This window comes from Urocitellus parryii, chromosome 3, assembly GCF_045843805.1.
Source record: "Urocitellus parryii isolate mUroPar1 chromosome 3, mUroPar1.hap1, whole genome shotgun sequence".
Classification (NCBI taxonomy): domain Eukaryota; kingdom Metazoa; phylum Chordata; class Mammalia; order Rodentia; family Sciuridae; genus Urocitellus; species Urocitellus parryii.
The window spans coordinates 181,852,592-181,874,587 of NC_135533.1; the positions used below are offsets into that span (position 1 = coordinate 181,852,592).

At 34.4% G+C, this 21,996-nt stretch overlaps 1 protein-coding gene across 2 annotated transcripts in view; it reads left to right on the forward strand.

The window, feature by feature from the left end:
- Positions 1-21,996, forward strand: part of LOC113194873 (ubiquitin-conjugating enzyme E2 E2) — a 289,096-nt gene that overhangs the window by 242,185 nt on the left and 24,915 nt on the right. For both annotated transcript variants that reach the window (XM_026406152.2, XM_026406159.2), the window contains exon 5: positions 7,721-7,868. In XM_026406152.2, coding sequence (XP_026261937.1) covers positions 7,721-7,868 — 148 coding nt within the window. The remainder of the gene's footprint in view (positions 1-7,720; positions 7,869-21,996) is intronic.

Sequence of the window (21,996 nt, forward strand, 5' to 3'; positions counted from 1 at the left end):
CTTTTTTGCTATAGTTATTTTTTATGTTTTACTATTAATTAACTTATTTTATTTATTTATGTGGTACTGGGGATTGGACCCAGAAGTGCTTTAACACTGACTTACATCCCCATCCTTTTTTTTTATTTTGAGATAGGGTCTCATTGAGGCTGGCCTCAAACTTCAGATCTTCTTGCCTCAGCTTCCTGTGTCGCTGGGATTACAGCATGTGCACCACACCTGGTTTCTAAAATAATTTTTAATGGGCTGGAGATGTGGCTCAGCGGTAGCGCGCTCGCCTGGCATGCGTGCGGCCCGGGTTCGATCCTCAGCACCACATACCAACAAAGATGTTGTGTCCGCCGAGAACTAAAAAATAAATATTAAAAAAAAAATTCTCTCTCTCTCTCTCTCTCTCTCTCTCTCTCTCTCTCTCTCTCTCTCCTCTCTCTCTCTCTCTCTCTCTCTCTCTCCTCTCTCACTCTCTCTAAAAAAAATAAATAAATAAATAAATAATTTTTAAGGAGGGGTGATTTTGTAAAGTAGAAAAATAGCACAGTTTCAATGTAAGGTGTTTTTTTAAATAATGAAGCAACTAGTAAATATATATTCATGTTGTATTAATATCTGTTGGTGCTGTAACAAACTACCACAGACTTGGTAGCTTTAAACAATATGAATTTATTATCTTATAGGTCTGAAAGTCAGAAGACTAAAATCAGGATGTTAGTATGGCTGAGTTCTTTTGGTGGGCTTCAGGAAAAAATTCATTTTCTTGCTTTTTCCAGCTTCTAGAGGCCAAATGTAATCCTTGGCTCATGGCTTCTTCCTCACATCACTTATCACATCCCTATTACCGACTTTAATCCTCCTACCTGTCTTATAAGGACTTTTGTGATTATATTGGGCCAACCCAAATAATTCAAGAAAATCATTTAATCTCAAAATCCTGAATTTAATCATAAGTTCCTTTTACCATATGAGGTAACATTCACAGGTGCTAGGGATTCAAATGTGAACATTTGGAGGGAGGGGCATCATTCTGCCATTGCACATATATATATGCATGTCTGGTGGTTTTGTATATCACATATAAATTAAAACCTTTCTTATCCAGAGTCATCTGGCAATTAGCCATTCTAGATAAATAAGTTTTCTATATTTCCATATTGAAATATTATTTTTAAAATTTCCTTATTTATAGAAAATGATTTAAAAAATTATCTCTTCCTTCTACTTAAGGAATATTGACTGTTAAACTATGCTTCAAATATAGCTATAAATGCAAATGTGGGTGGAGATTATTTGATACATAGAACTCAGTGGATAAAACTCCTATAAAACTGGAATTTGCTTTGCAGGCTTTTTTCCCTTTTCTTTTCTTTTCTTTTCTTTTTTATTATTTGCTTCTTTGTGATGAATATAAAGCGAAGGAGATACAACTGCTCAGTCTGCCATGAAAGATAATGTGATGGGCTTTCTGGTAAATTGAGTCAGAGATCAGAGCAGTCTTGGTGTGTGGCGGGGAGTGCTTTCTTAGACTCTAAAATTCTCTTTCTGCGAGTTGCAAATCCTTTGCTGTTTATCTGTATTCAAAACAGCATTTCTGATTTCTAAGTGACTAGTGTCTAACTGCTGCAAACAGTCCCTTATCAGTTTGCATGTATTCTCTCTCATTTCCTGTAGGTTTGTTGCTACGGTCTGAAAGAGAATGCTGGCTGTTTCAAAAGCTTTTATGAGTGAGTTTGCCTTGATTGTGGAATATGACGAATCCCACATTGTATGTATGTTATGTATTTCACAGTACTGGGGATTGAACCAGGGCCTCACTCATGCAAGGCAAGAGATTCGTTTATATTGGAGTTTATGGCACATATTGAGTACCTACTAAATATTTACTATATTATCAGTTTAATTTTTATGAAATTTCTGGTGAAATAATAATCTGTAGGAAAATTTGATAAAGTAGCATAGGGCAGAAAAATGTTCAAAATATTTTCTGCTTCCTCAGATATTCTCCCCAGTTTTCCCAGCTTTTGCTGTTAAATTGTACTCTTTTATCTAAAAACTGTGTTACAACCCTCAGGGATGTACTTGTCTGTTTGAGCACTAACCTATGGTAGATTCACATTTGCTCCACAAACAGTGGGCTCTTTCTGTATGGGCACTGCACTGGACATCAGTAGAAAAAAAAATACTTTTATGACTAAATCAGTGTCGTGAGGAGGTCCCATGGCAAGCGTGATGGTAGAAGTAGTAGTATGATGAAGGAACCCTGAAGAGAGGTGTAGCCTATTACAGTAGGTAAATATATTTTTTTAAACTCTGGGATCATGAATTTTTCCACCTTTGAAAGATAGTTACGGGAATCTAAAGCATTAAAACGTGTAGGGAACAGTCCATGTGCCTATTAGTTATTAATTCAGTAACACCTATCAGAATAGAAATTGACCAACTTCACCAAAGTAGATCCTTTTCTTTAGCATTATAAAACATTGAAGTATAAAACACTCTCTATCCAAAACATTCACAGGTTTATTTGCAAACTCATGCTTATTACTTTTTGTCCAGCTATTCCTGTTTCCATGTTTATGAAATGTCCCCACCTTTAAAACACTACTAAGTAGAGTCAACAGTTTAAAAAGGAAAGGAAGAGAAGGGAAGGGAAGGGAAGGGAGGAGAAAGGAAAGGGGAAGAAAGGAAGGGAATCTTTAATTAGAAAATGGGAAAAGACAGGTCAAACCACAGAGTTTAGCCAGATAGCACATAAAGCACATGAAAAGCTGTTCGGTGCTGTTAGCAGTTGGGGAAATGTCAAATTAAATCCACAGTGAGGAATCACTGTATCCTATCAGAATGGCTAGAATAAAATGTGGCAGTATGGCAAATGCTGGCAAGGATGCAGAGAAATTGGATCATATTGATAATGGTAGTATAAAATGATTTAGTCACTCTGGGAAAAGGTATGACAGTTTCTTATAAAACTAAATATGAGCTTTCCATATGACCCAGCAGTTACATTCACTCTTGAGCACTTATCCAAGAGGCATAAAAAACCTAGGTTCATGCAAAAACACAGAAATGCTCATTGCAGCTTTATTTTTGATAAAAACTGGAAATCATCCTGTAGTATTGCAATTTCTAAAGAGAAATATATGGATGCGGTAAATTATTTAATCAATCATGCCTAGGTAATGAAGTCTCTATTATAAACCCTAAAATACACCCAGCAACTCTGGAGGCTGAGGCAGGAAGATCTCCAAGTTCAAAGCCAGCCTCAGCAACATAAAAGGCCCTAGTAATTTCCTGTGTCTCAAAAAGGTAGGGGATGGTGATGGGTAATATAGCTCAGTGGTTAGGTACCCCTGGGTTCAATCCCTGGTACCCAAAAAAGAAGAAAACCTAAAATGTAGGGTTCAAGGAGCTTCTGTCTTACTGACTTCCTGGAAGTCAGTGTACCCCAGGAGAGCACAGAAGCTCCACTCCCCTGTATTTTTACCCTGTATGTCTCTTCTGTCTTGCCTTTCATCCATATCCTTTGTAATATCCTTCATAACAAATCAGTAAAGCACTTATTTGTGTTCTATAAGATGCTGTAGCAAATGTTGGATCCAACAAGGGAGTCATGTAAACCCCATTTATAGGCAGTAGATCTGAAGTTCTGGAGGCCCAGAGTTGAGATCGGCATCTGAAACTGGAGGCAGTCTTGTTGAACAGTGCCTTTAATGTGTGGGATCCTACTCTGACTCAAACTCCAAGTTGATAGTTGTCAGAATTGAATTAACTCAGCTAGTGTCAGAAAATTTGTTGTTAGCGGTAAACTTTGCCCCGTATTTGGTCACAGAAGTGTTTTATGTTGAATGTGAGAGTAGGATAAACTGTTTGGTTTTTCTATCTCATTGAAATGCAGATGTCCTTCAGTGGGTAAATGGTTAAACTGGTGCATCCATACCGGGGACTATTGGGCAATAAAAAGGAATATATTATTGACAAAGAACAGTGGGTGGCTCTCAAGAGAATTATGCTGAGTGAAAGGAGCCAATTTCAAGGGTTACAAAATATAGAATTCCATTTCTAAAGCATTCTTGCAGTGTGCATTATAAAGATAAGAAACAGAGTTGTGGTTAGTTGCCAGGAATTAAAGAAGTAAGAAAAAATGATAATTGTGACTATCAAAATGTAACACTATAAGGGTAATTTTGATGGAACTGTTCTGTATCTTGACAGTATTGACGGATCACACAAACACATAGTCAGGTAGCATAGAACTAAATAGTCATGTGCGTAAGTGTATACAAAACTGGTAAAATCTAGGAAATGTCAGTGGACTGTATTAATTAATGTTGGTTTTCTGCACTACACTATATTTATACAAAATGTTGCTAATGAGCACAGTCGAGTAAGGATATAGGTGTTTTCTCTGTATTAGTTCTTATAATGGTATCGTAATTATTCCAAAATTTAAAAAAAAAAAAAAACAGGCATAGAAGCTGAGTACTAGAACACTAACTTTTTGGATCAACAAAATTGTGTGCAAATTCTGGCTGTATCCCTTCCCACCCTTGCCACCCTTGAGCCAGTTCTTTAACCTCTCTATGCCTCAGTTTCTTCATTTTTAAAAGTGGATACAATAAAACTTTACTCATGAAGTTATTTTAAGGATTAGCTCAATAAATAATATCTGATAGTTTTTTATATATATAGAAAAAGAGAGACAGAGACAGACATTGATGTACCTTCATTTTATTTATTTATTTATTTGTTTCTTTGTTTATTTGTGTTTCTGGAAATCAAACCCAGGTCCTCACTGTTAACTCTTCTATTTTTCCAAGTTGTCTTTCTTCCTTTCCTAATATATACATTAGAAACTATAGATAACCTCTTTTTTCTTGCTGTCTTGACTAAAGTCACAAATTTTGATATTGGCAACACAACATTTTCATTGTCAGTTGGCTATAAATCACTTATTTTTTTTTCTTGATCAAAGAATTATTTACAAATTGTTTTTCAGTTTCCACACATATCATGGGATCTTTTGTGTGTGGATTGATTACATTATGATCTTAATATCAATTATTTGAAGTATCTTAATCTTTCTTTAAGGCTTATATGTATGAATATGTATTCTTTAATTGTTGAATGTAAGTTTTATCTACACTCAGTCCCTTGATTTTTTTTATTTGCTTGTTCAAGTCTTCAGATCCTTCATACTTTTTGATCTAGTTGACCTACTAGTTACTGTAGTGAAAATGTTCCTCTCTGACTGAAGATATGTTATTTTCTCTTTATAATTCTGCCAGTTTTTGCTTTGTATATTTTGGGCTATATTGTAAAGTACAACAGATTCCTGATAAATGGTTCAACTTCTTATCATTTAGTGACTCTCTATTCCTAAAGGTACTTTTTGCCTTAAACATATATTTGTAGTCATTTAAACTCTTTTTAGTTAGTGGTTTTCCTATTATGTTTGTCCATGGTTTTCAGTTCTTAGGGAAAGCTAGACATGTTGGCTCATGCCTTTAATCCCATCTAATTGGGAGGCTGAGGCAGGAAGATTGCAAGTTTGAGGCAATTCAGCAAGATCCCATCTCAGGGCTGGGGATGTGGCTCAAGCAGTAGCGCGCTCGCCTGGCATGTGTGCGGCCCGGGTTCGATCCTCAGCACCACATACAAACAAAGATGTTGTGTCCGCCGAAAACTAAAAAATAAATATTAAAAAAAAATTCTCTCTCTCTCTTTAAAAAAAAAAAATCCCATCTCAAATAAATAAATAAAGCCAAGCACAGTGGTGCATACCTGTAATCCCAGCATCTAGGGAGGCTAAAGCAAGAAAATTGCAAGTTCAAGCCCAGCCTCAGCAACTTAGAAAGCCTAAGCAACATAGCAAGACCCTGTGTCCAAAAAAAAAAAAAAAAAAAGGGCTGGGGATGTGGCTCAGTGGTTAGCACTCCTAGGTTCAATCCCTGGTGCCTAAAAAGTAAAAACTTTAGGGAGACATTTTTCTCCCCAACCTAGAGCCCATGTTTTCTCTGACAAGTTTCTTTGCTGTCTCCATCCTTTACTTACTGAAAAACTATATGTCCTAATTTGCATAAAGAATCTCAGTTCAAATCTCTTGCTACATACAGACCTAAGATTTCAGGCTTTTCCTCCAAGAGGGCATCACAATGCAAACCTTCATTTTATTAAGATTGACTACCATCCTTCACTCTCTGCCTTTCTACCCCACACCCTACCAGCACTCTCAGCTGGTACTGTAATTTTTGGCCACTAGGGATTCCCCTGGCAGATTGAGCTATGCATTTTAAAGAATGTTGGTTATATTCTCTTTGATATTTCTAGCATTTGAGGTGTGTATCTGCGGGGAGATGTCAAGGTTATTTGGCCTGGCATGATGTCTTAAAGGCAACTCTTTTTTTTTTTTTTTTTGAGGATATAAAGAAATAAGTATAATCCATTCACAAAAGTTAAAAATAATTAATACAAGAGAGAATTATACTATTTGCTAAAAGGATTATCAAAGTTATAGCCTTAAAGGTAGCTCTTGAGTCTTAATCTAGCCTGAGAACTGCTGTGTTGTTCAAAAACTGTTGATTTCTGAGATTTGACATCATATAAATTATATAAAATCCTGGTGTTTGGATGCTGGATTTCCTGGTGGGTGTTAATACCTACAGGGATCTGTCATGTGTTTTGGTTTGGAGTTGTTTGTTTGTTTGCTTGCTTGCTTGGTTTTCTTGGTCCATAACTATTTTGAACTTAGAGTACTAGAAGACTGGTCTTTAGAACACCAAGATTTTTTTTTTATATATTTCAACTTATCAGTTTGATAAGTTGAAATATAATATTCATAATCATAATAGTAGTGAATAGCATAAAGTCTTGATGATGCTTATAAAAGGCTCAGATAGCCAGAAGTGGTTTGAACTATTTTCAGTTGAAATTATTTTTAAAGATGGTATAACATTCAAAATTATAAGGAAAGTATAGTGGTAATCTTGCTGTCCAAAGTAGGCTATACTAATATTACATTCAAAGTATAGAGTTCAATAAGGAAAAGTTTGTAAATTATAACTATAACTACTATAGTAATTTAAGTAAAATAGTAAATTACAACTATAACACATAGTTCTGTAATCTAGGCAATTATTTACATACATTCCCTAGTTCATGTTTTAAAGTCATGTTATTGAATAACATTTATTTTCATCGTATTAGTTATTCTCATGCTTTTTGGTGTTTGAGTGTTATAAATGTACAAAATCCTTACTTCAGAATTCCTGCTTGAAGGAATGGATTTGTTCTTCCATGTTTATGAATAAACTCTTCTACTTTTTACATGTTTATTATATTTTAGTAATAAAAATTTCTTTAGTGAAGAAATGTGAAATAATTTAATAAAATAATTGGAATCCAACAAAAGTTTTCTTTGAAATTTTTTGGAGGCCGGAGTTACATTTCACTTCATGAACATTCTTATAACTGCATCGAGTGTAAATTCAGTCCTCAGAACATTACTTAAATAATAGGACTCTTCATCAGAAGTAGAATATCCTGATTTTGTTGCTGGCATTTTCTGTACCCTGAATGACAGATTATGAATGTTGATTTTTTTTGTTTATTGATTGATTATTCTTGTGTGTATCTAAGGAAAATCAAGGTAGATTTTAAAAGTGTCTTGGACTATTTTGTTTAATAAAAGATGTGTCTACTTAAATAACAACTTTACATTTTCTTCTAGGTTACCTTCCGAACAAGAATCTATCACTGTAATATTAACAGCCAAGGTGTGATCTGTCTGGACATCCTGAAAGACAACTGGAGTCCAGCCCTAACCATCTCTAAAGTTCTTCTCTCCATTTGCTCACTTCTTACAGATTGCAACCCTGGTAAGAAACTTTACATTAGTATTGAATAGGCACTTTTCAAGACTTAAATACCCAACCTTGGAACTTGTTTACTGCTACTAATGCCACTACTTCTACTGTTATAGTCATTGATTTTAAGTTTACATAATATAAAACTAATTTTTTTTAAGTTGAGTCTTCTCATTTTTCTTTTTAAGATCTATAATTGGCCCAAAAGGAAAAAGGATAGAGTGATAAAAATTAATGAAAAAAATCATTTTAGAGGAGAAAGTGCATTTAAAGAATGTATTAAATTCTTCTGACAAATAATAATAATAATTTAAATTAATAATTTAATCTTTAATTAGATGCCTACCAAAAAATGTTAATTTGAGAAATGTGGGCTATTAAAATCTGATTACAACCAGGCAGTACCACACAGATGTGACCTTTTGGCATCTTAATAACCATGCATCCTGACAAGCTATTAGAACAAAAAAGCTGAATAGTCCTAAACTAGGAAATACAACTTCCCAGGAAAACTGAAGAATTTATGTCAAGGTCTTTGTGGCTTACTGCTGTGCTTAACACTGAAAGTTTTTAGTCCTGTGGTTTCCTAGATGTGTAAGTATGTTGTCTTTGACTAATTTCTTCTAAATAAAATACAAACCAACCACTGATTTCTCTTTTTTTACATATTTGGTTTAATTTAAATTCAAAGTTGTTATAAGGTTTTCATTGATGTTCTCAATGGGAGCATGCTTTCTTGACTATTTAATTAATAACTTTAATATTGCATGAAATCCTACTACCTTACATGTTTATGAATAAACTCTTCTACGTTTACATGTTTATTATATTTTAGTAATAAAAACTTCATTAGTGAAGAAATGTGAAATAATTTAATAAAGTTGTAATGTATTTAAAATGTCAAAATTATAAATTGCTTTTAACACCAAAAGAAATTGTATAAGGTCATTATAAAATATTTTTTAAATTAATTCATACTTTACCCCCAGATAGTGAATTCTAATTGCTATACTACATAGACTTTCCCCTCCCTCCGTCCGTGTGTCTCTCTCTCTCTCTCTCTCTCTCTCTCTCTCTCTCTCTCAGGCAGGGGAATACCAGGGATTGAATTCAGGGGCTCTTGACCACTGAACCACATTCCCAGCCCTATTTTCTATTTTATTAGAGACAGGGTCTCACTGAGCTGCTTAGCACCTTGCTTTTTACTGAGGCTTGCTTTGAACTCACAATCCTCCTGTCTCAGCCTTTCAAACCACTGTGATTACAGGCATGCACAACCACGCCAGCCGATTTTTTTCTCTCAATCATATTATTCCTATTTCAGTCTCATTTGTCACTTTGATTGTGTATAACCTCATTTAGAGGTAATGTTGCAAGAAGGCAAAGGCTCTTTTACTTGTTACCGAGAGTCTTCTATGTGAGAATCTGTGAATTCTTACTTCAGAATTCCTGCATGAAGGAATGGATTTGTTCTTCTAGTACTGTCTCTCTCAAAGATTATTGTTAAATATGTTAGTGGGGTTTTTTTAAGGGTTTGGGAAGTTTAATTTTGTTTGGGGTTTGGCTGTCTCAAAAAATTACAGATGCATTCTACAAAGAAAAGAAAAAATCACTCCTGACTAAAAGACTAAAGTACAATCAAATAAATTAAGGAGACATTTTGAAAATAATGCTTTTTTTTTTTTTTTTTTTTTTTTTTGAGTCATGGTCTCATTTAGTTGCCTAGTCTAGGCTAGGGAGGTAGCTCAGTGATAGAGTCCTTGCCTTATATGTGCAAGGCTCTGGATTCATTGCCCAGCACAGCCACACACATACACACACACAAAAAAAGCCAGGCATGGTGGTGCATGTTTGTAATCCCAACAGTTTGGGAGACTGAGGCAGGAGGATTTCAAGTTTGAGGCCAACCTAGCCAACTTAGCAAGACTCTAACTCAAGACTGGGAATGTAGCTCAGTGGCAAAGTACTCCTGGGTTCATTCCCTAGTACAATCAATAAATAGATGGATGGATAGATGATAGATAGATAGCCAGCCAGCCAGCCAGCCCAGTCTGGCCTCGAACTTGCTGTCCTTCTGCCTCAGTCTCTCCAGTAGCTGATATTAACAACTGTGTATCATAACTAGTGAAAATAATACTATTAATAGTAAGAAGTAGTCTAAAAATAATAATGGCCCTTAAAGCTAGAGACAACCTATCTCAGCATAAGAATGGGATAGTATTTATAAAATCATGCTGACATTTAGTTTATTGCACTGCAATACATTATAAAAAGGTTTTCAAATTGGCACCTCACTTTTATGAAGGTCCGTATTTATAGATTAAAAAGTTATCTAAACTAGTCAAAAAATCCATTTTTGTTTAATAGACTGCTTTCATACTGTTATCTGATTACATTTTAAACCTCTGTAGATTTTTTTCCTTCTTAGCTTAGATTGAATTTCAATTTAAATCTATCTTCATATTATCACAAGTATATATTTGATGGATATGAATAGATTGTCCTGTTACTGAAACTTTACTTTAACAAGAGAAATGTGATCATTTCAAAAATAGTCCTGCATGACAACACATATTTAACCAACTTAAAATATGCTCTCACACTTATCCCTACATAAACTAATTTTTAAATCTTTTTAATAATTTTCTCATAATTTACATTTGTCTCTTTCAAGAATTTTTGGCTCATTAAAAATGAATGTTATATTTTTAGGATGTGGCTATACATCCTTATTAGGATGATATGGATAGACAACAGACATGGATTTAAAAACCACCTCTACCATTTATTGGTTGTGTCACCTTGGGCTGGCCACTTCATTTTGCTCTTGCATGGTTTCTTATGCAAAATGGATATTATTACCAGCCATACCTAAGTCACTGGGTTCCTGTGAGTTTAAAATGAGATGCTATATGTGAAAGCCTTTTGTAAACACTAGTATGCTGTGTCTAATATTCTTCCCCAGAGTATTTCATACACCAAAAGGGCATACAGTAGATAAATATCCACTCAGTTTAATTTAATTTCAAGAAGATAGTATTGAATAATCCCTAAAACCACCACATCAACATTGACATTCTTGGATTTCATAATCCAAGCCTAATTCTGAATTAGTAGTGCCTACTGTATATCTATTTACGGTGGCAAACATCCAGTCCAAACATAATCAGCCCATTGGTAATGGATACACCAAAACTATTCTGTTCCCAGTGCAGTGATCTAGGTATATCTAACTGCTGCCCTTATTAAACCACCATTTAATAGTGGTGGGTACTGAGACTGATGACACACTCTTACTTGTCTGACATTACCTGAGCACCATAGTTTGGCTGTAACACAATAAAAAACAGGAGCACCAGAAGGGACTAATGGATGATAAGATCAAATGGTCAGCATCAGCCTCCCAGATTCTCTGGATTTGGTTCTGCTTGGAGGATAGGTTTTAGCTAAGAAATCACATTGCCATTTGTCACAGAATGCTGTTATTTGTTAATACTCTCTTCTCAAGTCGTTATTCAACTGCAATAGTGGTTCATTTCTATTTTTGTGTCACCTTTTGATTTTTGCTATTTTGCAGGTAGGGGTTTTTTTTAACCTCTTAGATGTTGCATGGTCATCCTTATTATAAAATCTGGTTACATTTAGTTATTTAAAATATGCTTATTATGGTCTCCAGACCTATAAGAAATTATATTTTATTGCATGGATGGTGGAAGGAGACCCTCATCATTACACATGTGCCCCAGGTTTGATCCAAAATACCACCAAAAAAGAAGAAAAAAAGCTTTGCCGAGAACACTGACATTTATGAGATGAAACAAGGAGCCAAACAGTTTTCCTGTACCTGATGCTTTATTTTTCCTTTTCCTTTGCTACTTGGGATTGAACCCAAAGGTACTAGTTTCCTACTCTGCTACTGTTCTTTTTAAAGTATAATGAACTCATTTCATTTTAAGCGCATTTAAGAATCACCCCCACCTTACCCTACCAAGCATAGACTTTTTATGAGACAATTGTCAATTTGGGGGAAAAAAGCATTTGATGTTGAGCAGTTTTTATCAGAAATTTTTAGGCATGATAATGGAATTGTGATTATGAAAATTTTTTCCATACCCTTCCCTTTTAGAAGTGTATACAAATAAAATTTTTGGTATCTGAAATTTGCTTCAAAATAGTCCAGAAAAATTTGAGGTATGTAGGAGTATAGAAGATATCAAGATTGACCATTATCATTGTTGTCTCTGAGCAATGAGTACATGGATATTTGTTACTATCTTTTTTTCTATTTTTGAATATGTTTGAATTTTTCTAAAATGAAGTTTTTTTTTTTAATTGCCAAAGATTAGATATACTCAGCAGTGTAATCTGTTAAATATCTGTGATTTGGCTCTCTTCCTCTGGGAGTAGGTGGAGTCATTTCAGCCCCAACCTGGCTCCTTGTATTTCTTTCTCTCCTCATCTGCCTGAACCAACAGGGGCCTGTCTTAATAAGCAACCTTGACTTCTTTGCCACTCTTCAGGCAGGCAGTATCTGTGAATCCAGTCAAATGAAAAACTGGTCAGAGGACACCCACAAACATCAACAGTTAGCGTAGGGGAGCCATTCCCCCTCCTATCACCTTTCAAATGAAAATCAAGTATTGATTACCTCATTCTTATATTTATGCAAATCTTCATTAGAACAACAAATAGAACTAAGAATGGCAACTAATTAACCCTCAGCCTTACACAGTAATTAAGCTGAGGGTGAGCACAGCTGCAGCTTCACTGGTAAGAGCTTTATTCTTCTTAAATGGACTGAACAAATGAAAAGAGGATTTTACTCCCAGTGGCTCTGTTACAGTGAACTGTAAAAGGTCAGGAGAATGGCTTTTTTCTCATCTCCATCATCACAGCTCTTTGTTTCAGATCACTTAAGGCCTATTTTAAACAGCTAATGAAATTGTTATCCATAAATTGTCTCTGATACCATAGGTTTGATTGTTATTAATCGATTGTCTTTGGCCTGGTTATCATTAGACAATAAATTGTTATTGAACATTAAAGTTTTATAATTGGTAATGGATACTGGTGAATGGATACTACAAAATCAGATTAATTTTTTTCCACACATTTATTTTGTGTAGATTAGACTGTTTATGAGCTGCTAGACTGATGAACAGTACATGTAACACTCATAGGATTTCAGTATGTTCACAGTGGCCAAGACCTTACTCCTACATAGCCCATTCTGCTAGTAATTCAGAACTGTCACAAACCATCTTCTTTAACTGAACATCAGGTGAAAATGAGAAGTCTGCTTGTTTCTACAGCAGGCCATATTGGTAGAAATGGTTTTTTGAAAGGAAATAAAAGAAAACAAATTCTAGAATATCCACTACAGTTGGCTGCATAGACACCAGCTTTCTTCTGATACCTACAACTTTTTTTAAAATGAGAAACTTACAAAGTAGAAATACATGGCACAACATGTTAGCAAACATCTAACTTCAAGGTATTTATCTGGGAAGAATTAACTTCCAAATGATTACAAGCTGAAATGATCCCAAAAATCATTCTAATCAGTACTTTCAAATATGGATGTAGATAGACTATAATTAATAGTCTTTTAACTTCTTTTACACCCAGTACAAAGAATAAAAAAGATTTTTAGTTATAAAGAGTTTACACTTTGGCCCCTGCTGATTAGGAAACATTAAATAGTTTCTATTAATAAGTCTACTTGGTATTTCTAATACCAGAAGAGTAAGTAAAGTCCAGAAAATTTGTATACTAGCTTAGCATTACCTGTGAACTGCTGGTACACTGTTGCTTTTTACCTGACAGGTTCCCACAGGCTTACTCAGATCAGTTTGGAAATGATGCTGTTCAATAATTCAGTACTGAGGAGGTACAGGAAAAAATCAGGATTCATTGATATAGATGAGTAAAATCAGAAAATACACTTCATAAATTGAAGAATATCTCTCTTTTATGAATTAAAGATTCACAGAAGTGAATAAGCTTGGTTTAAAAAGTTTAAAAAAAAAAAAACAGGATCTTAGTTTGTCTTTTGTTGTTCTATTGTCCTTTTAGCAAGGAAGATCCTAGATATGATGTCAAATTTTAACCACAGGCAACAGCATCTCATTCAGTTTCAGGTACTGTACATTAAGAGTCATTGAGAAAGATGACAAAGTTCCAGCCTCATCATTTAGAAACGTTCATGTAGATAATTAAGATATAATATGAAAATGCAATTTCATAATACTCACTTTGACCTATTTCAAATTGTGAGCTTTAAATGCTATTGAAAGAATTTTCTTACATGTTCAGTTCATACAAATAAACTTATTAGTTAATGTTTTACAAGAGATACTGATACTGTATATAATAATTGTAGCCCTTTATCAGAGAATGATTTTCAAGGGAATACTAAATGAGAAAGGGAAGCTGTCATTACTTGATCATAGGTTTAGATATTGGATTGTCTTAATTGTGAAACAAATAACAAGCATGCCTTTTTGAGTTAGAGTTGCCAGGAAAGGATTGGTGACCTCAGAAATGACACCACAACAAAGCAAGAGTATCCTCTATAGCCCTTGGTATTTTGGTTTTGTGTGAACAAGTCTTTATTTACAGTAACTCAGGTTGATATTTTCCCTAAACATTCAGTTTGCTTAGGGAAAAAGAACATCAATTGTTTATTATTTTTTGATAGGTCATTGTCCAGAAATTTTCATCTGCAAAATCTTTGTTTTATTTTGTTTTCACATTTTAAATATGTATCCTTGGTAAGTTTAATTCTTTTAAAGATGGTGAAAACTAGACTTTGCCATTTTTGCTGATATATAGGATGCATTAAAAATGTATGTTTCCGGTCTGGGGTTGTGGCTCAGCGCTACACATGTGAGGCGTTGGGTTCGATCCGCGGCACCACATAAAAATAAATAAATAAAATAAAGATATTGTGTCCAACCAAAACTAAAAATACATATATATTTTTTAATGTATATTTAAAGTGCACCCTTGCTCTTTTGGAGATATTGTTCATGTTTGGTAGAGCAGAAATTACATGTTTATCATGTTTGTGTTTATTTTTTTCACTTCTGTTTCCCTAGTCTGACTCCCTGTCAACTTTGGTCTGCCCAGAAAGTGTTAACAGCATTCTTAAAAGTAGGAAAATGAATCCTTAGGGTGGCAATTTCTGATTCTTTTTTAGGTTTTTTTGACCATTATAAAGTTGTTGTGCATCCTTTTAGGATTCTAATGAGTATGTCCTATGACAGCAAGTACAGTAATCTCACCAATTCAATATAGCTAAGAGAAGGTCAGCCTCATTAGTTGTTTGTTAATGAATTGTAGAACATTTTTAATGAGTGAAATGTAGCACTCTTATGTCCTTATAAGAAATATTAGTAAAGTGCTTACACTACCTCACACCGATGCCTACTTCTAGATTCTGCTTTACCAGGAAAAGGCTGAAGTAGGTTTTTTACACATTCAAGAAAACATTTATAATGAACCATAATGTATCCCTCACCTAACTTCAGACTTACCTACAATAAGCAAGATTTGGGGTTTAGGTCTTTTTATAGTTTATCAAAGACTTTTTGGACAGGCTAAATATTTTCATACAATATTTTTTAACACTTGTTAATTTTCTTGGCAGCCCCTTTTAGTTAAGATATTATAGTAAACTTCAAGAGAGGCTGCTGCATCAGAATTTTATTAATGTTAAATTAGCAAGGGTCAAGTTAATGATATGTTATGGAAAGGTGCAGTGTATTGCTGTGGGGAGTCAGGCTACTAAATAAAGTTTTTGTTATTGTTGTTGTTGTGTGTGTGTGTGTGTGTGTGTGTGTGTGTGTGTGTGTTGTGTTTGGTTTTATTTGCTATACTGTAGATTAAACCCTGGACCTCCTATAGGCTAAGAAAGTGCTTTACCACTGAGCTACATCCTCAGCCCTATCTTGTTTTTCTACTTAAGGAGAACTGCAGATAGATTATGTAAACAACATGTTCAAATAATATGTTTTTGAAATCCAAATATGCACTGAGGTGTTTTAATATGGAATTTGAGTTTGAAACAACAACATAAATCCTCTAACTTTTTATCTAAAGAGTAGATATCTTTATAGTTTATCTAGCTTTCAATGCAGCATTATATTTTATAAGAGAAACTCTAGAAGAGAGCACACAGTACTGAACTAACTGCAATTGTCATATATGGACAAAACTTCCATATTATTAAATACATTTTCTCTTTTTAATGTAGGTATTTGAGATCATATGTGTCTTGGAAAAATATCAAAATTATGAAAATTTGGTGAATTGATGTAACTCTACCAATGTCTGAGTCTGGGACCCTTACCAACTGAGCAGTTATCTTTACTTTTCATTAACTCAGCTGTCCATTCAGTATCTGGCCTGAGCAAGACACTACCAGTATCAACACTCAGTAGTTCTTTTTTTAATATATATATTTATTTTAGTTGTAAATGGACCTTTATTTTATTTATATATGGTACTGAGAATCGAACCCAGGGCCTCATACATGCTAGTCAAGTGCTCTACCACTGAGCCACAACCCCAGCCCAACACTCAATAATTCTTACTCAAAAAAGAAGTTATATTCCTTGATAACACAATAGCATATCTGTATTGGCTTCCCCTCCCCTTAATTATTTTCACACTATCACAATAAAGACTTTCTCTTTTCTTAATATTTAAGAGATACTAGAGCTTAAAGTTTGGTTTGGGTGTTTTGGTTATGTCATACTGTGAAGAATTTATGTACTAAACAGTATAGGAATTCCATTTTTTAAAATGCTAATATATTTCTTTCCAAGAGAAACTCTAGAAGAGAGCACACAGTACTCAACTAACTGCAAGAAGAACTATGCTTCACTGGGGCAAAGTCACATAAGAGGGCCAGCCACCCCTGCTCCTAGTGGGAGGGTATATTTACCTTAGGAATGTGTGTATGTTTTTTCTTGGTAAGGTCTGATAGGGCTGGTATATTTAACTGAATTCGTAGTCAAAATATTGTGGATATTTTACAGTTGTAATTTATCATAGGAGTTCAAAAAGTTAGCCAGTGTCCAATTGAGTGAAAGTTTTTTAAGTGTAAAATTACTATTTAGAGTAAAATAAATTTTTGTTTGCTTATTTATTTGATTCTCCAGAAAGATGATTTAAAGTTGCGATATGGCAGCTTAGCAAAATGACTTTGATTTATGTTGTGAGTTGCATTTGGGAGTAATTCAGGCCATGTGTATATTGGTGGTGTTCATGTCCCAGGGCGTCTTAAGGTGAAAAAAAGAGGATTCTTAATATATTCCTTGATAACACAATAGCATGTCTGTACTGGCTTACCTCCACCCCCAAAGTGAAAATATTTTGGGGTTTGGGGACTTTCTGGTTTTTAGTTTTTCCATAAAAATGATCCCTGCTTCTTAAACTGTTCTTAAAGCAAGTTATCTTTTAAAGATAAGTATTTAATTTTCATTTGAGGTTGTTTGCTTTAGGAACTCAGATTCAGTTGGACTCAGCAAAGTGTATGTCAGTTAAGTTTGTCTTATAATCTTGGTGTAAATTTAAACTCACCTCAATTTTTAACCCTGGCGTTGACCTACTTCTGCTTAGCATTTCTCTATGTATATTTTATTGCCCCATAGTTCATATAAATCTAGATGTGAGTTGGCTTGCTTGCTAGAAAGTCTATAGCTTTCCCTGCAATAATAATCTTTATTTTTGTTGGTTTGGAATTTGATCTCATTAAAAAGCTGCTATATCTGACTTAGGATGAAAATTATTTTCAATTTACTTTTTAGAAGATACTGTCTGGAAGTTTACCTTCATAGGAATCACCTGTGATCTGATCTGTCCTGCTCTCTTGCATTCTGCTGTATTTACTGGGGATTGAGCTCAGGACTCTTGAGTCGTGTTAAGTATGACTGTGATCGAGAACACTGAGAAGGAAGTGAGAGGGCGGTCTGGATCAGTACCTGTCAATTTCTATGCTATCCCAAAATGGAGGTCTTCTTCCACTAAAACCAAACTTTCTTACTAATAAGATTTAATAATACTTCAGTACTGTAGGTGTTTTTCTCCCCCTAAGTAATCTTCAAATCTTTTTATTGGATGTTCATTAGGGAATTGGGTAAAGCTATAGAAATGTTCTTTATTGATAAAAGGATCTGAAAACACAAATAAGAAATTAAAAAGAGAAGCAAGTCCTCCATATAAACAAACATTCTTTACTCCCATTTGAATATGTCTTCTTTAGAACTATTTACCCAAGGAATGATTCAAAGACTTTTCTGTTGCATGAAGAATTTCTGGAGCTAAGAACATTTAGTTGAGATTTTAATGAATTTTTTTTCATGATTTTTTAAATGAAAATAAAAGATAATATCAATTTTTAATTCAGAAGATTAATTCTCATTTTAGAGTAAAAAAAACATTTTTTAAATGATAAGGAAAAAATTATCTACGAACTATATATTTTAGCTCAAAGAGCTTTCCTGTTCCCCTAATACCCTTTTAAAAAACAGTTTTTGTTGGTGCCTTTTATTGGTTTGGTTTGGGCAGGGGTGGGGTTGTTTTGTAGTACCAAGGAGTGAACCTGTTCTCCAGCTACATCCCCTAACCCTTTTTAAATATTTTAAAATTTTTGAGACAGAGTCTCCCTGAAAATTGCAGTAGCTGGTCTCGAACTTGTTATTCTGCTTTAGGTTTCTGAGTAGCTGGGATTACAGGTGTGTGTTACTACACCCAGCTGTTTCTGTTTTGCTTTGGACCTCTCTTAGCATCACACTAATTTAATGTTCAGTCAGCCACAATTTTAACCCTTATTATTTATTATTTATATGCTAACATAATGCTGCTTTTCTATAGTTTTATCCATGCTTTTTAAATATAACATGATTTTATTTCTCTTATAATTTTATTGAACATATGTATTTCATTGCAAATTGTTTTGACTCTTCCTTGGCTAAGTGAGGTGTATAAATAAGAAATTAAATATTTTTGCTAGTGCTGCACTCAAGAAGCATATTTCATAGATACCCAGCACTTACCACTGGGTTTATTTACAGCTTCCCTCAAGAGATACATAACTGTGTCAGGCTTTGCTAAACAGGTTTGTTCCAATAAGAGTTTTTTTTCCTGTGCCTGTTGTCTAGCTCTTCAGGAGGCTCTTGGTCTCCACGCAAACAGAAAGGTTTCAAATGTTATTCACAGGTTGGGATTTGCCTTAGGTGTCTTTTTCACCATTTTAAAATACCTAGAAATAGGGCTGGAGATGTAGCTCAATGGTAGAGTATGTGCTTTGAATGCAGGAAGCCCTGCATTCAATTCTCAGCAATAACAAAAAATAATAAATATAAAATACCTGGAAATGATGAGATTATTAAATAGCCAACTGTGGCCTGTGTAATTCTTAGTTCTTCACCACTTGCCACTTTTGAAATTTTAAATGCTCTTTCTTTATTAACTAATTTATTTTGCAATTTAGATTTCTGTCCCCTTTCAGTACATATCTGTAATGTGGTTTTGGAATCATTCCAGTGGAATTTATTGTCATAAACACCCTTGCCTGATTTATAAATAACAGAACATGGATTTTACTTTGTGTAAATTCAAAAAGTAAATATATTTTACATTTGATAACAGTATATAACACCCTCCAGGATGGTGACTTCATTCTGTATCCAGAAGGATCCCTAAACTTAGAGCACGGTATCTAATGTCCTCAAGGATCAGATGTGAATAATAGAAGAGTGATGACTCTTAATGATTTGCATTTTATTTTTGGTAGGTTAATGCATATGTTTATAATGAGGAGATTTTGGATTTAGAATTGAACTAATTTTTTTCATGTGTTTTTTTAATTTGTTTTAATTAGTATATATATGACAGTAAACTGCACTTTGATACATCATATATAGAGAGTATAATTTCTCATTCTTCTGGTTGTGCATGATATAGAACCCCACCAGTCATATAGTTATATATGTATATAGGGTAATAATGTCTGATTCATTCTACTATTCTTCCTACCTTCATACCCATTCACCTCCCCTCACTCCCCTCTACTTAATCTAAAGTAACTATGTTCTTCCCTAGCCCCCATTGTGAGTTAGCATTCGCATTTCAGAGAAAACATTTGGCCTTCAGTTTTGGGGAATTTACTTATTTCGCATAGCATGATATTCTCCAGCTACAGCCATTTACCAACAAATGCCATAATTTCATTCTTTAAGGCTGAGTGGTATTCCATCATACATAGATAGATAATAGACAGACAGACAGACAGGTAGGTAGGTAGGTAGGTAGGTAGATAGATAGTTAGATAGATCATCACGTTTTTTTAACCATTTCATCTGTTGAAGAGCACCTAGGTTGGTTTCATATCTTGGCTATTGTGAATTGAGCTGCTATAAACATTGGTGTGGCTACATCTCTGTAGTATGCTGATTTTAAGTCCTTTGGGGTATAAATTAAGAAGTAGGATAGCTGGGTCAAATGGTGGTTCCATTCCAAGTTTTCTGAGGAATCTCCGCACCGCTTTCCATAATGGTTGCACCAATTTGCATTCCCACCAGTAATGTATGAGTATACCTTTTCCTCACATCCTTGCCAACATTTATTGTTGTTTGTATTCTTGAAAATTGACTCTTTAAGATGAAACATTAGACTCTCTCCTCTACTTACAAATAGAAAATATACAAAGCAGTTTTTATTTGGTTTTTATTTGTGTTCTGACATCAGCTTGTTCATTGCTTCCTTCTAAAGATGCCTCTTTCAGGAATACTGATCTTTTTAGGGTCTTCTGCCTCATTTTTCTAAGTCGTAATTGCATGTCCTTTTCAGTAAACCTTATAATGTCCCTTGCTTGACTCACCAGTGTCAGACAGATCGTGAGTACAATGCAAGGTAGACCCTTAAAGGATTAAATCAAAAGAAACAAAGTTTTTAAGCTGTCAGGAAAACCAATAAAAAAGGCAATTCAGAGGAAGGGAATGAACCACATCCAAGTTTACTAAGTAGTATGATCCATATCTTTCACAACAGAAACTAATATATCATATAAAGCCCTTTGTGACCCCACACCTCCCATTCTTTTTTACTCACGTGTGACTTGTCTCCATTAGTCCAGGGAATTCTCATTTTGCTTTACTTCTTTGAGTTTGTACTGTAAAAACAGTCGATCTGTATGTTTTTAGAGTCCATATGCATGAACTCCACCTTTACCTCAGTGCTTGATTTGTCTTCATCTACAGGCCTGAAGTATGTCCCAATTCTCTATAAGAATCACTGCATGGGGACCAAAGGCAAAGGAAGTGAACTCGCACATTGTTATTCCTTTAGGAGGAGCTTTATGGTATAGCCTGAGTTGCCCCTTCTTCCTTATCCCTTTCCCACTAATCTCTGTGTTTCTAGCCCCCTGATTTTGCTGCTGTTTATCTTACTATTCTCTTTCCTTTGACTTCTTTGAACCTTTCTTGCAACCAGGAAAATGTTTAAAAACAAAAAGAAGGAAACCCAAACTATATGTTTTGTTTTTATTTTAGAAGAGCTCTATTATTATCTCTGTAACCATGTGACTTACCTTGTCTTACCCCAGTATAACCTTGGAATATTTCATTTCACTTCATGTGCCAGATTTACTGACTCCTGTTCTTCTGATGTCCCTTCAACTCTTTTTTTTTTTTTGATTTTTAGTATTTAATAAGTATAAAGATTAGAAAGTTCATTAATTCAGAAATCATGTTAATGACTCCAGATCTAAGTTGTCACTTATAGACTTTACATCAGGTACTGGCAAATTAACATAATATATATACAACCAGAGATATGAAAAATTGTGCTGTATACGTGTAATAAGAATTGTTTTTTTTTCTTTTTTTTTTCCTTTTTTTTTTTTATTGATTGTTCCGAACATTACAGAGCTCTTGATAAATCATCTTTCATACATTTGACTCTATTGGGTTTTGAACTCCCATTTCTACCCCAAATACAGATAGCAGAATCACATCTGTTACATACTCACATTTTTACATAATGGCATATTAGTGACTGTCTTAATCTGCTACCTTTCCTAACCCCTACTATCCCCCCTCCCCTCCCTTCCCACCTTCCCTCTCTGCCTCCT